This window comes from Cyprinus carpio, chromosome B13, assembly GCF_018340385.1.
Source record: "Cyprinus carpio isolate SPL01 chromosome B13, ASM1834038v1, whole genome shotgun sequence".
NCBI classification, from domain to species: Eukaryota; Metazoa; Chordata; class Actinopteri; order Cypriniformes; family Cyprinidae; genus Cyprinus; species Cyprinus carpio.
In genome coordinates this window covers 5,241,481-5,256,994 of record NC_056609.1, presented here as the reverse complement: position 1 = coordinate 5,256,994, position 15,514 = coordinate 5,241,481, and the positions used below count along the sequence as shown (strand labels likewise).

Sequence of the window (15,514 nt, the reverse complement as noted above, 5' to 3'; positions counted from 1 at the left end):
TGGTGTAGACATGGTGTAACACTGGTTTTGCTTTGTTTCACAGAACTAATCGTTGCCTCCTGGGTTGCGTACGTATGTGTGGGACGGAGCTACCAAAATAGGGGCGAGACCCTTTTGGGTTAGGGGCGTGTTTTTGGTGATTTCAAATGTCAACATTGGCTACCAGAAATCGCTTACCCTACCTTTAATGTTTCTCTGACATTGGTTATAGTCTTTATCGGTGTCGCGTCATAGCTGTGTGGGCGAAGTCGGCGTGGGGGAAAACAGTTATTTCCCCCTCAATGGAAAAGCATGGTGTTGACTCAGAATGGCCTACATAAAATTATTTCTGCCGCTCGACAGAGCAACATTCGCATAAAAACTGGGCGTTCCTAGCAATGCCAAACAAGTCTATGGCCACATGACATGCAGGTAAACAAATAAAATACATATCTATATCTATATATATATCTATATATATATCTATATATATATAAATACATATATTGACACAGTATATATCTAGTATATATATACAATATATATATATATATATAATATATATATATATATTTTTTTTTTTTTTTTTTTTTTTTTTTTTCAGAAAGTGTTTTATTTTAAACCATTTTAACATTTTGTTTTAATTCAACATTATTATGGTTTAATTAATTATTTGTTTTTCATTAAACTCATAAAACCCCCAGCATGAATGAAGGATTGAATGAGGCATTTATATAGTGTTTTATTGTGTATTGTTGTAAACCCAAAGTGCTTTACAATCAGATAAGGGTGTTCTCTCCTCAACCACCACCAGTGTGCAGCATCCACTTGGTGAATGGACAATGGACAATGGTGCCAGTGTGTTCACCACACACCAGCTACAGGTAAAGAGGAGAGAGAGACAGAGCCAATCCAATGGATGGGGATTATTAGGAGACCATATTTGATAAGGGCCAGTGGAGGGAATTTGGCCAGGACACCTCGGTTTAACGTCTCATCCGAAGGATGGTGCTTTTTACAGTATAGTGCCCCATCACTATACTGGGGCCTTTGGACCCGCTGTTATATTTTTGGAGAGGTGCACGTCAGGCTATGCCGTACTACACATAGCCTACGGCATAGCTACGACGTAGGTTCGACGCAGAAGTATAAATTGGGTTTAACACCTCTTCCAGCAGCATCCTAGCCTTCCAGGAGGTCTCCCATCCAGGTACTAACCAGACTCAACCCTGCTTATTGTGAGAATACTGTAATACCGTACACTGTGATTAAAGCATTAGCAATTAATCACAACATAAAAATTTGATACCGGCATATCCCTAAAGCAGACTGTCAGTCAGTCACTCATCCTGTTACCTGCTTGCAGTCCCGAACAGAAGGTGGATGAGAAGCTCTGCAGGGACACGTCTACATCTGTGGTGCTGTGCAGTCCCAGCAGCCGTGGCAGCAGCGCAGCTAGAGACTGCACAAAGAGCCGGGCGCTCTGTTGGTCCGCTTCCTGGTTCTTCAGCAGTTTTAGGGACAGAGCAGCCGTCCGTAGTGTACGGTGCCCAGGACAGTCCCGTGGCGTCTGCTCCTCGTCAGCGAGAGAGCAGTTATCAGAACCCATATCGGACACGTCGGAGCGTCCCGAGTCCTTTTCTGCGGCCATAGAGTACTGGTCGCACGAATCGAACTCTGTTCGTGACAGCTCCTGCTCATCCGCACTGAAGTTGCTTTCACTGTATCGTGAGCCGTGCGAGCGTGTCCGAGACTCCACAGACAGGAAGTTGGTGATGTCAGGGTAGGCCAGGCCGTGGCTCCGCTGCACTACATCAGGAGGGGCCGTACTGGACGGGGCTTCTGGGACACCGCTGTCCCGAACACATTCTGGTATATCCGGGTGAGCTCTCGCTGCGGCTCCACAGTTAGAAGGTGAAGGTAGGTGCGGTTCCTCCCTGCAGTCCTCTGGAGTGGTCTGGCCCATTTCCCCTTCCAGAGTGGTCTGACCCACATCCCCCTCCAGTGTGGTCTGGCCTGTGTCTGTGGTGACGCTGATGCTGATGTCAGGGCTGCGTTCAGTGATGCTGCTCTCCCAGGCGGCGTTCTCAGAAGAAAGCACACGCCGCTGCCAGCGGAAATCAGCTTCGTTGACTTCCACAGACTCGCGCATAGACTCAACCCCTTCCTTTAGCTCATCCAAACGCCGCAGCAGCATGCGGGACTGGTCTTGCTGCAGGCCACGCCCCTGGCTGAGCTCATCTAATGCACCCAATAGGGCACAAGCACATGAGACAGAAGAGTAGCAGGCCTCAATCCCGCCCTTTATGCACGCTTCTGTTATACCGTCCATTACCCTGAGAAAATAGGAAAGATGCTGACATTCATTTGAAAAACTTGCTTAGTAAAGAACAGCGCCCACAGACTTAAGACATCCTTTTAAGGCTAATTCACACTGTACAGTCGTAGGCCAATAAACATATTTGTCTGGATTTTTCAGATCGGTGTGTTTAAGGGGTCATGACATGGAGTTTTTAAATATTTTAATATGGTCCTTGAGGTTTACTTATAATGTTAATAAAGATTAAAAAAAAAAAAAAAAAAAAACATACCACATACGTCATCCTCCCGGAACTGCTTCCGTGTACAACAGTGAGCGCAAGCTTCATTAAAGTGATTATTATGTTTTGAATATGGATATTTTTCTTACAAAAACGCATTGATTCGCTACAGGAGGAGGCTACATTTTAATGGATGGGCAATTTTTATTTAACTTCTTTTGGACTGATGCATGCAACACCAGCTGAGTGCCATGAAACAGCTTGAAAGATCAAAGACAATTTTTAATATAACTCAGACTGGATTCGTCTGAAGAAAGAAAGTCATATACACCTAGGATGACTTGAGGATGAGTAATTTATGGGCCTATTAAAATTTTTGGGTGAAATAACCCTTTAAAGCTTTGAAACTTGCAGGATGTTTTAATGGTACAAAGACCTTTTATATGCCAAAAGATCAAGGCAAATTTGATTTCTTATGTCATGACCTCTCTATGCTTTTGGCCTTCTCGAGTGACATACTGTAGTGATTGTCGTTGTTGGTCGCCATCTGTTTGTGCAGTATGAAATAGCCTTTAAATGTCTGAATGTCACTGAATAAGAAACAAAATATCTTACAGTTTAAGAAGATCAAGATGTGACTTTCTTTTTGAGAAAGACCGCTTTCTTGTCTCAGGCTCAATGACACATGGGCCGGCAAGGTCAAACAAGCGCTGAGGACTTCCCACAATCTGGAGGGGGCAAGGGGAATAACTGCATGTTTATTAGTACAGGAAAACCTGAGAATTCAAGGGGGCGGTAGAGGTTTTTTTTTTAATAAAACTGTGGCATAAATTTAGAATCTTCTGAAATGCAGTAGCACATGAAATTGAGTATGCATAGCCAGAAGCATTCTGAAATAATGCATATGCATAGAGTATGTTTCACCACATGATAAAAAAAAGTATATTTAGATCATTGTCATGGAAGAGATGTTACACTAGAAGTATGACAGTGTGTAAGTAGAATACTCTGTGTGTGTACACTAAGTGTGAAGATTTCACCTCTTTCATGATCTTGATGGCCTCCACTCTGTGCTGGGGTGGTGGGTAGAGCAGAACACGGTGGTACAGGGACTGCAAAACAGGCTTCATGGACTCGACACAGCCCACCAGACGGACTAACTCTGCTGCCACATAGCAGATGGTGCGAACGACTGGCCCAATCATGACGGGAGCACTCGATGAGCAGCCAGAACCCCGGCCTTGATCCAAGACCGCTGTCCCCGGTGCTGGGTCCTGGGATTGCCCACCATGGGCAGAGGTGATGGTTTTATCACTTGCTGGGTTTCCCATAATCACCACCAGAGTTGGACACAACTGCTTCCTGTGTGTAGACAGTACACCACACTGATGAAGTATAATTGCATTAAGATCCTCCGGAATCATAAATATCACTTTGTAAGACCAGAGTAACACAGATTGAGATTATGCGCTTTAAAGAGCAAGTCATATGGGTTTTTGAAAAATATCTCTTTTGCAGTTTATAATGTAGCTATCCTTAAATGAAAACAATCTGCAAAGTTGTTAATCAAAAAAAGTGCATGATAAATAAAGATATTGTCTCTCAAAAGAGAGTCGGTTCTGAATCGCCTTGACAAGTCATTATATTTTCGAATCTTTTGCCTGTTACCGGTATACATCACTGGATAACACATTTGCATAATCCCTGCCTGCCCGTAAAATACGAACAGAGTCTGACCTGCCCACAACACTTCCGCTATCAGTGTGTTTACATCATGTTGAGAAGACGCTGTGTTCAAGGACACCACAGGAATACAAATCAAACCTTTTGTCTTGTGCATGTCATTTTATCAAGGAGTGCTACTCTAATCTTGGCTTTTATCTTCACTGGCTTCTAATCTTCTTAATTTGGACTAACAAGCGCTCCGAACCACAACCTGTAAGTAGTACGATTGATACGTTGTGTATATTTTCAATCGAGTGCTCAAAAAAAGTTTTTGTGCTAATATGTGATGTATACCTTGTGCAGCTTTAGTTTTCCAGGTGAAGCACAATATTATTGTCTTACTGAAGTAGTTCTGATAATTCGCTGTGAACCTACTCTATTTCCTAAGAATGTGTCGATTGTTGTAGACTGATGTTGTTCTAATTACTTTGTTTAGTCATAAAGAATGTAGTGCAGCATACAGACTTTATAATCATTGTGAAATTGCTGTTTATTTTGCAGTTATAAGGTTAATGCGGGAGATACGAGCGAGTGTTAGGCTGCTGCACCTGTGATACAGCTGTTCTGCTTTCTGATTAAAAGTTAAGACAGCGTCTTTTGTCCATTGTTCTTCAAACATTACAGTAGACATATTTTGGTTTACAAACTGTATTGTTTCATCAGTTAGTCACGTTAGCACTCGGCACTTTAGCTGTGGGCACAATTTGCTTGTATAAGTGTTTTTGTATTTTATGTCATAAGAACGAATTGGAGTACTATATTGTTTTATGTAAAGGTGCTTTGTCAATGGTAGCGCTGGCTAACTGGCTCAATGACTCCTCTCTGTGCCAATCACAACAGGCTTGTCCAGCTGACCAATCAGAGCAGAGTAGGCTTGAAGAAGGGAGGGGTTTGCTCCGAACTTGCTGGGAACGAATCATTTCCTAATCATTGGCAAATTACTCTAATAATAAATGTATATTCTGAGAAAATTACAATGTTTTCTGACCTTAGATGTGTTTAAACCTGTTGTAGGGCACCCCAACACAATATGAGGACACTTTAAAATACCATATGACCTGCTCTTTAAAGAAATAGATGTGTTTATTGTACAATGGTAATACTTTTTTGACATACTTATGAAATATATAGGTTCCCACTGAAGTATGTTGAAGGATACTTTAAGTTCATAAAGTTTTAGCTAATGAATAATGTTAACATACATACATTTACATGTAATTGTTGTTTTGCCTCATTTGTCATGGTGTAAGATCAATTTGCATAAGGGTTTTTTCACCCCAAATGAAAATTCTGTCATTAATTACTCACCCTGATGTTGTTCCAAACCCGCAAGACCGTAGTTCATTTTCTGACCACAAATTAAGATATTTTTGATGAAATCCGAGAGCTCTACAACCATAAATACAAAACAATGGAACTAACACTTAAAATATACAAAAACATAGTAAGTACATTGTTAAAATAGTCCACGGGACATTGAGAGTACCACGACGCATGCGTGTGGTGCTGCTAAAGTAGAAAACGCAGAGGAAAGCATGCGCATGTGTGGAAAACTCGATAATGTCCCAGGAGAGAAGAACTTGTTGAATAAAGTTATTTTTGTAATAAAATCACACATGTAGTTTTCTAAAATAATTGTAAAATTATGGTTGAATAACTGATGTCACGTGGGTTATTTTAACAATGCCCTTACGACGTTTCTGTGCCTTGATAATGGTAGTTCCCTTGCTGTCTATGCAGGGTCGGAAAGCTTTCGGATTTCATCAAAAACATCTTCATTTGTGTTCCAAAAATAAACAAAGGTCTTTGGAATGAGGGTGAGTAATTAATGACAGAAGTTTCATTTCTGAGTGAACTATCCCTTTAAGTTTTAATTTATTTACAATTGCATTTACATAGTAAAATGTATGGTTTTGAAGGCTGTCAATTTAACTTTAATTTAATGCAATTAATTGCAAATTAAATGAAAAGCAATAATACTTGTGCATAAGTTGAGCTACTTTTAACTACACAAAGTGCAGAGTCCCTTGGTTTAATTGTGCAAAGAGAACAAAGACATGTCTCACCAGATGAGGTCAGTGAAATTACGACGCAGGTGCATTGTGGAAGGACAGCTGCTCAGCATAGACAGAATACACTCCAGGTACAACAGCTGCAGCAGCTGGTTTTCACTAAAGAAACACACACACACACACACACATTAAAACACTAGATACACATCTGAAATCACATACGGAGTAGGTAAAAAAAAATGACGAGGAACGAACTTCATGACCGTTAAAAATATGTTCTTTATAGTGTGAATGTGTGCAATATAAATGAAATCCAGACATGCTACATCCACCATGTTGGCTTTGTCATGTGACCTATGCATCACTTTACTCCCATTCACAACTCCTCTCCTGTGGCTTCAAGTGATAGTAAACTGTCCACTGGATGCTCACTTTAGAATCTTGGTGGAAGTAGTAGGTCGTCTGCCTACTGTTTTATACTACAATTTGGACATACAGTACAACTCATTTCACATCCTTTTTTTTTCAGTTGGAAGGAAGTAGGCTTATTCTGATAAAGGGTAGAACAGATTGACTTTTTGAGTTCTTGCTCAAAGTCAGAATTAACTATCCTATATGTTTACACTTTATATGTGAGGTGTTTGAAACAATGCTAATATTTAGCCTTCTTCAAGTAAATGGGATTTCTATGCCATTTTTTCTTCATCAATGAAAAAAAAAAATTGTTTAAACAGATTAGAAAAGTATTAGCACACCTCTCCTCAACAAGACATGTGATTTGAGACATCATTCATACTGTCTGTTAGACATTTCTGCAATACTTAATAAAAAACAGCAAGACAGTGTCCCTCTAGAAGCAGGATTGTACACCCCTGGGTACCAATTTTGCTATTACACTGCGAGTAGGAGCTACAGTAATGTGAGCAAACACCACTAATGATGCTAGTCTAATAATAACAACCCAACAACAAGTTGAAGATATGCAAAGCTTACTTGGAGACAGACTCCATTTTGTCACAGAAAACAGTGAGCACCATAACAACATCTTCATACAGTGCATCGGTAGTGGGAGACAGATCTGAAAACATGAAGATACACATAACTTACAATAAATGGCAAACTAAAAAAGCAAGCAATTGAACGATACCCGTGGTGCACGTAAACACCTCAACCAATCACATGCTCTCTTCCTTACTGCGCTCGAAATGTTTTTTTTGTGAATAATAATTAGAAATCAGACTCAGTATGTGAAACATTAAAGAACTGCACATAACGAGCGGTTTATCTCTTCTGTGATGTATTTTTATGCTTATTAGATTACCGTGATCATTTTAGCAGCATGCTCATGAGGAATATGACCTCTCAGAAAAAGGTTGGAAACTCCTGCCTTAAAAGACAGATACCTAGTATGCAGATTCTAGAACAGAGCCAAGATCAGTGACAGCTGCTATCATCAGTAAATGTGATATACTAGTTGAGCTATGAAAATGGTTGTGGAAAATGACGGATGACGGATGAGTCATGCTGAAAACCCTGTCTTTGCCTGGCAACTGTAAACACGTTTATAGATTCAGTGTACCTCTGCGCTGGTGGACAGGTATGCCACGTTCCTCACCATCAACACCCTGTAAAAACCCAACCAGACACTTTTATAACATCACTTCATTCTTAACATCCTAGAAATGTATGAGAAGTCTAAAAAATGCAAAATACAATAAACAGTCACAAGGGAAACTGGTAAATTTTGCAAAAAAAAAAAAAAACCCAATGCCCCCCTTAACCAATCACAATAGCATATTTCAGAGAGCTGCACAAAAAGAGATTACAGACATGTGCTTGTGTTTAATAAAGCTCTGTGAAACTGTCACCAAACGTGACTCACTGTGTTTTCTTGTCTATGGCGTAGCTGTAGGGTGAGGTCTCCAAGAATCTGACTGAGGGTGGCCCTGACCGCTGTGTTGATACTGCGTTGATGACAGCTCGATATGTATGTCTCAATACACACCTGGAAACACACAAAGATGCAACAAATGCTAAAATCCACCATAACAAACTGCCTTTGTTTTGCTGCAAAAACAAAAGTTACCATTCTCATGTTAGATCATTGTAGATATTTTACATGCCAAAAGTGAGACAACTTGAAAAATAGAACACTAGCATTTCATAATCACTTTTGTTAACCAGTAAGACTATGCAAACTCGTTTGATAGTAAAGTCTGTAGTTTGCAATGTTACTTTATCTTTTGTCAGTTTAATAAGCCGAGACGATCATATTCTATGAGATATGAATACACATGAAAGCTTGAGTGGACTGATAAGTCAGCTTCTGACACAACCAAAGTTATTTTAGCAATTCTGTTTGGAGCTAATAGTACCACAGAAATTACACACCTCGGTGACAAAAATAAAATGCACTTCATAAATCTGTCTCACACAAAGAAAAAGCAAGAAATCTTTTATTCAAAACTGTGTCACGAGATTAAAAAAAAAAGTAAAATCAAATGTATTGGTCTTTTAAGGGGGGGAAATCAGAGCTTTTTCCATGAACAGAACTTAGAGGATGGCCTTGCAGTGTAAACTGCAAGAAAAATGAAATGGTTTATAACCACAAAAGACCAACTTTAAAGCAATTGGGCATCCATGTAATGACTTAATAATTGCTGTTTACAAGCAGTCTGTATCAGGCTTGATCCAGTCATTTCTACAGAACTGAAAATTGCTACAGCCTGAAATTGCTACAGCCTGAAATTGCTACAGCCTGAAATTGCTAATAGAAATGGACCTAAACAGACTCACAGCTATAACTGCAGGCAAACATCTGACCTGAAAACAAGGGCACAGTGAATTGAAATTTGAGAAATTCTAAAATGCTGCAATAGACACAACATTAGGGTTCTAAAAGTACACTGCCTTTCAAAAGTTTGGGATCAGTAAGATTTTTAAGTATTTATTTTGATTAAAAATACAGAAACATTTTAATATTGTGAAATATTATTGCAATTTCTAATATCTGTTTCCTTATTAATATATTTTAAAATATTGTTTATTTCTGTGACGCAGAGCTGAATTTTCAGCATCATTACTCCAGTCTTCAGTGTCACATGATCGTTCAGAAATCAGTATAATATGCTGATTTATTATCAATGTTAAAACTGTTGTGCTGCATAATATTTTTGATTTGATGAATAAAAAGTTAAAAAGAAAACATTTAGTCAAAAGGAATTCTTTTCTAACTATATAAGTCTTTACTATCACTTTTTATCCATTTAACAAATGCTTGCTGAATAAAAGTATTAATAAAAAAAAAAAAAAAAAAATAATGAAAAAGAAAGAGAGGCAGCTGGAGTTCTTTGATGAAAACACAGAACATGTTTGTTTGAATGTAACAGATTTGATTGATTGCTAGTATTAAAATAATAATCCTGCTCTGTGATGAGTTTATGTTGCTGCATCTCTGTTAGGCCTCAACACAGTGGATGGAATCTTCCATTAAGCAAACAGAATGACTGACCACAGAGCATCTGCCACGTTTGCTCATGGAAAAAGGATCTAAGACGTGGCATCTGCGACCACTCTTACCTGTTACCATAGCAACAAATGACACACTGTCGGAGGCTAGGAAAATCAGTTTCATGATGGGAGTGAGATGTCGGGGAGAGGGGTTCACTGTGTGCTATTGTGCCATTCTGGGAACCTCTACACCTAACAAAAACATTTGTTTTATACAAAATCAAAAGAGCAGAGTCTTGTGAACTACCTCTTGTGAACTGAAAACCACTTGCTTTGATATTCTATTATAAAGCGCAGCGACATTCAGACATTGTTAGCGTCTAAATACTTAATGGGTCTGCCGTATGACGGGAGATGCCCTGTCAGAAAGGGCTTGCTTTAGCCTTATTGTTTATGGCCTGCTCCTGGGGCTCTTTGGAACAGTCCTGTGTGAAAATAAGAGAAGTCTGGCACAACCAGACCCATTTACACATCATGATGTGCTTTTATGAGCTGTTTATGGCCAACCAGGGCCAAGATAACAAAGTTAAAAACGCAAAGGAGGGGGAGGAACGCGATATACACACACACAGTGGGATCTTAGCAAGCATCTGTTTTTGTTTGTGCAAATACAATTTGCATAATGAAAAAAGTCTGCATGGTGCATATCTAAGATTTCCCATAAAATGAGAATCCCTCAGCAGAAAAAAAAAAACAGTAGTGTGAAGCAACAAGTGAACTCACACATCTCTCGCACAATGAGGTTGAAAAGGTGACAAAGACTGTTTTCTTTTAATATGCAATCGACTCTTGGTCTGGTGTTTTCACAGTTACCGCCGGTCCATACAAACTCTCTCAGTGCTGTGAGTTTGAGTCGCTTATAATGCGCAACACATATTAACCATCTTCTCAAATTTGTAATAAGAATTATACATTTATAAATCAAAAGCATCAAGGTTTTACATTTTGAAAGCAAAGAAATTAAGACATCCATGAATATCAGCATTGTAATTTTGCTTTTGTTCTGTAAAACAAAAATTATTCTTATTATCAGTTCAAATCTGTTATGCTGTTATGACTTTCATTTCCCAATACAATAACATTAATACTATACTAATATATTGTTTCATTTTTATAATGTGATCAAATAAATATATTTGAATAATGATAATAATTATTTTTGTACAGCCATATTGAATGGGTTCCAAAAAAATGACAGTAAATGTCGATAAAAAAGTATTGCGAGTTTGACAAAAAGTTTGACAAAAAAACATGTGATACTGACCAAACCACCGCATCGTCCTCATTATAGCACAGCTGTCTTTAAGAATAGATGCCCCTTAACAAGGACTTTAATGAGAGGGTTGCCAGATTCACTTTAGATTAGCAGTTTTCCGTTGACCATCTCATTCTGTCAGTTAAACATCAATAAATCACGTCTTACCTCAGCGATTCTCAAGATGTTGTGGCCATTGATCTCAAAGGTAGAGGAGTAGGTGACACAAAGCAGGACCTACAACACAAAGAACTACAAAACATTAGCCATTTAATATAACAGCTGCTTGGCATCACCTCTACTGAAAATGATTTAACACTTCTGTATTAGAAACAGGAGATCAGGAACACAGTGTGTCTAGGGACCCATGTGTGCCAGTAATTCTGCAAATCCATCCAATTAAACCACGGATGCAGACACTGAATTGATTAAGCCTGCTAGATACAGCACATTAGTTTTGACTCGGACTAAACATTTTCTCCACAAACCACTACTGACAGAGCAGACATGTATGACCTCACACACTGATGAAGAGGGTTCAGACGAGCACGGACCTTCATGACCTCGACCTGCAGGTCTTCATGTAGGGTGGGCGTCACCCTGATGGCTGCCAGGATCTGACTCAACAGCTGCTTCTCTGGAACCACTGTTTCCACAGCAACAAAGCAATCCTCACAAAGGATTTCTGGCAATGTCACAGCACAAAAAACATGCAAATTGCTGAGCAGGGTATGAACTATAACATCACATAAAAAAAAAAAAAAAAAAAAAAAAAAAAAACATGATTATGGGTCACCTTGCCATGATTGTAAGCTGAATTGTAAATATGTCAAATGTATTTTTACATTCTCTGAAAAAATGTGAGTAGTTGCATGCAAAACTTGCCACCACAATGCTAGGCACTCACTGTATAATGAACTACTAATTTAAACACAAAAGACTGCATAAATGCTGTGAATGCAGTAAAAACCTGTTATGGTAAGTTACTTTGCTCTATTCAGTGAAAAACTGTAACAGATCTAATTGTCTAAAATTAATGGTCTAAAAACTAAAATCTAATTTTACTGTATGATACAAAATGTACAGTTTTTTACGTCATCTTTTCAATTACAGTAAAAAAAAAAATCTAAATTGACATTTCCAAAATTCTTTATGTGACACTTCAAATTTAATGTGTTTTCCACTGAAATAACCATGTTTCTCCTTACTTTTTTTCCTATAAATTATGAATATTGGAGTTTTTTTTTTTAATTCTATGTTCTTAAATTATTCACGTGTCGCCGTGTGTGTTACGATTATGGTGTTTTATAAAGGTAAAACAGCATTTTTTCATAATTTGGTATATTACCATCATTTGAGTTAATTATATGTTTTTTTACTGTAAATTTAAGTTCAATCCATAAAACTTTAAATAGCCTACTGCTATAATATTTTTACAGTAAAGCTCAGATAGACACAGCTGCCAAATTTCACTGATTTAAAAAAATAAATAAATAATAAAAAAAATTAAGTGTTGCTCTGTAGTTTCTGAGTGGTTGTTATTATGCTGCTGTGCAGTTGCTGAGGTGATCTGTGTGGTTGCTAGAGCATTGCTGTGCATTTGGTAGGGTGGGGAATTGCTTTCTGGCCAAATACAAAAGAGTCTGTAAAATATTCTGGTGCCAAAATATGGTCCATTTATGTCCATAGCTGAAACACTGCAAAAAGAGTTATAAGTCTAACACGCTTTGCCTGGTTGAGCAAACACCACTGAATAAAGCAGAGCAAAAATATATGGGGTGCTGCTTTATCTTTAGTGTACCTAATCATTTTTGTGTCTGTGAAATGTATGTCTTTTTAAAAAATAAAAAAAGTATAATGATTAGTAATAAGCACACCTGCATTCCGGTGAGGGCAGTCTGAGCCAGTTTAGTGTTTTTAGACTCCAGTGCCAACTGAAGAGGGAATAAACACTTCTCTCTGCACAAAAATAGTTCACACTTAACAGATCAGAACACGAAAGATCCCACTCATGAAGACTTTGCACTGAAGCACTTTCTTATGTCACTCTTACTCCCTCTGATGATTCAGAGATCATCCAGACAAAAGCATCTGCTATATGAATAAATATAAACGAACCTAAGATAATAACCCATCTCATAGTTATAGTCATGACATTACTACTATGGAAGAAGCTGTGGAAATGTTATTTAGACATGTTACTACTTTAATGCAATTTCACTGTGTAAACGAAAGGTTTAAAAATATCGAATGCTATGAGAAATTTAATAAATGTGCCTGTCTACTGATTTTCATGGGTTGGGCTATGTCTGTGTGGATCATGAATATCCTGAAAATACAAACACTGACAAAACAAACATTATATTCAGAATCAAAACACTTGCCTGAGTTTAGATGGTGGTATTTTAACCGAACCATTCTGAGCCTGAAGGGTCTCTGTACAAAAGCAGGAAAAATGAGAGAGAGAGAAAAAAAGGTGTTTGCTATTTCAAAATTAGAAAACAGATATAAAAAAAAACACCTAAATGGTAAGAACACAAATGTTAACAAATGAACATTCTTTAAATATGAATAAATGTACTTTGAAGGCCCATCATTCATAACTATTCAAAATGAAACAAAGTGAAGCAGAAATCTCAACAACCTCACATTAGAAACCTATTCCAGATCAGGCCTCGCTGTACTGTCATCTGAGCTATTCATTGATCTGCAGAATGAGCCAGTTACCCAGCACAGCATCAGGTCTGACCCCCTTGTTTGTTGGCACAGCATGACTGACAGTCTGTGAGATGTGCAATGCAGAAACACTGAAAGGTCAGCTGAGGTCTCGAAGCTCTACGTCGTCTTACACTACAGTGTGGTGCGGAATTAGAGCTGCTTTTGCCCATCCACTAAAAGCCTCTTAGTTTTAACACAATACAAGAAGACAGAATAAGGACAAGCTTTGAACATCTACAACACTTTCAATACTTATATTAATTATAGTTACACTATATTAATGATTATAATAAACACACTAAAAAATAGTCAATTTTCGTTTTTTATTATTTATTTTAAATTTTACTACTTCTACTAGTACTAACAATATAGCTGCTGTTGCTTTTATTTTATACCTTACTGTATCGTCTTGAAAGTAAACAACTTAGATTAAGAGAGGTTTTCCACCTCTTAATTACCAAGAAAATAAACATGAAGTAACTATTAAAAAGATTAAATTGACCATTAAAACAGGAGCTTCCTTATGGAAAGTCGTGGCGTTACAATAATGGAAAAGACATGCTAATTTCATACTGAATAATAATCACATTCATGAACAGCTATACTTGATAATATTCCAAGGTGTTCCCGTGGTACATGTCCAAAACATGCTATTAACATGGTCATAGGGTTTTTTTCAGTATGCATTTGGAAAATGAGGAGGTTTAAAGCCAACACTATATTATTCAAACAAACAAACGCTTTAAATGCACACAAGGTCTCATGGCAATACTCACTGCATGAATGCCCACTGCACTCAATTTCATTTAATTGTCGTGTTTTCATTGCACTCTTCGAGCTATTCTAGAAACGAATCTGCAGTTTGACAGCTTACGGAAAACACACATCTACTGTAACAGCTGTTATATTAGGATTCTGGTCTAAATAAACATCCGTGAAAGGCGGGCACGCATGTGCTCTGACAGTACACTAATGTTGCTGTTGTCAGACATTAAAGCATCGTTTAAATATGTTGAACTCGCGTCCCTCGGTTTTTTATCCGCATTTGCTTTATTCCTAACAGACTGTACACAGACAGGTGCATCTTACCGCACGCGACGGCGCAGGAGTCCCGGATCGCTTTATGTTTACCGCCCGATGCCTCCTTCTGGAGCTTTCGGAGAATCTCCTCCATTGCGCTGAAGATGACTGAGGAATGTTATGTTAGTACGTGGGGTAGAAATTATGGTTTCAGGCCTCCTGCCTCAGGCTCAGCATCCCTACTGTAAAGATGAATCACTTTAACAACACTGATACGTCACACTGTACGTCAATTATTATAATTATTATTATAAGCGGGGGGAAGGCCGCTGGTATCTAGTAAAATTGCAAATAATACAAAGGATTCGACCAAATTAAAGTGGACATTAGGCGTTTTACTGCTTTCTGGTGCAAGCGTCTGATTTGTAAGGTGGGTGCGCAGCCCGAGCTTGAGTCCAGCGACTTCCCGTCCGCGAATTAAATTACGAAAACTACTATGACGAAGGATCACTACTTAATATTCATGAGCCACGCCTTCGTTGTTGGAGAAAAATACCGCAGCGTCACCAATATCTAATTAATATGCTATGACTTTCACCTTTGCCATTGGAAGGATGCCAAGCAAATTTGCAAAATCTGATACATATTTATAATGTAACCATTCGCCATAGTACAAGTGTAACAATATTTTTGATTTCTCCGCTGGATTTATTAAATGGGTCTGAGGTTCGATTCAGTTATTTTTACATTGTTGC

The 15,514-nt window shown here is 38.3% G+C and overlaps 1 protein-coding gene across 3 annotated transcripts in view; it reads right to left on the bottom strand.

Moving 5' to 3' along the window:
* The window catches only part of arfgef3 (ARFGEF family member 3), a 48,664-nt gene extending 33,419 nt beyond the window's left edge, over positions 1-15,245 (bottom strand). Inside the window, exons 1-13 of one of the 3 annotated variants that reach the window (XM_042736073.1) lie at positions 15,159-15,245; positions 14,829-15,001; positions 13,406-13,457; positions 12,899-12,980; positions 11,576-11,704; positions 11,190-11,258; positions 8,139-8,261; positions 7,836-7,881; positions 7,250-7,334; positions 6,311-6,415; positions 3,560-3,881; positions 3,135-3,247; positions 1,336-2,315 (exon numbers count right to left, since the gene is read on the bottom strand). In XM_042736073.1, the coding sequence (XP_042592007.1) occupies positions 1,336-2,315; positions 3,135-3,247; positions 3,560-3,881; positions 6,311-6,415; positions 7,250-7,334; positions 7,836-7,881; positions 8,139-8,261; positions 11,190-11,258; positions 11,576-11,704; positions 12,899-12,980; positions 13,406-13,457; positions 14,829-14,913 (2,191 nt within the window). In that variant the 5' untranslated portion in view covers positions 14,914-15,001; positions 15,159-15,245. Of the gene's footprint in view, positions 1-1,335; positions 2,316-3,134; positions 3,248-3,559; positions 3,882-6,310; positions 6,416-7,249; positions 7,335-7,835; positions 7,882-8,138; positions 8,262-11,189; positions 11,259-11,575; positions 11,705-12,898; positions 12,981-13,405; positions 13,458-14,828 lie in introns of all 3 variants that reach the window. The other 2 variants (XM_042736075.1, XM_042736076.1) reach the window with 2 other exon arrangements.
* Positions 15,246-15,514: the final 269 nt, after the last annotated feature.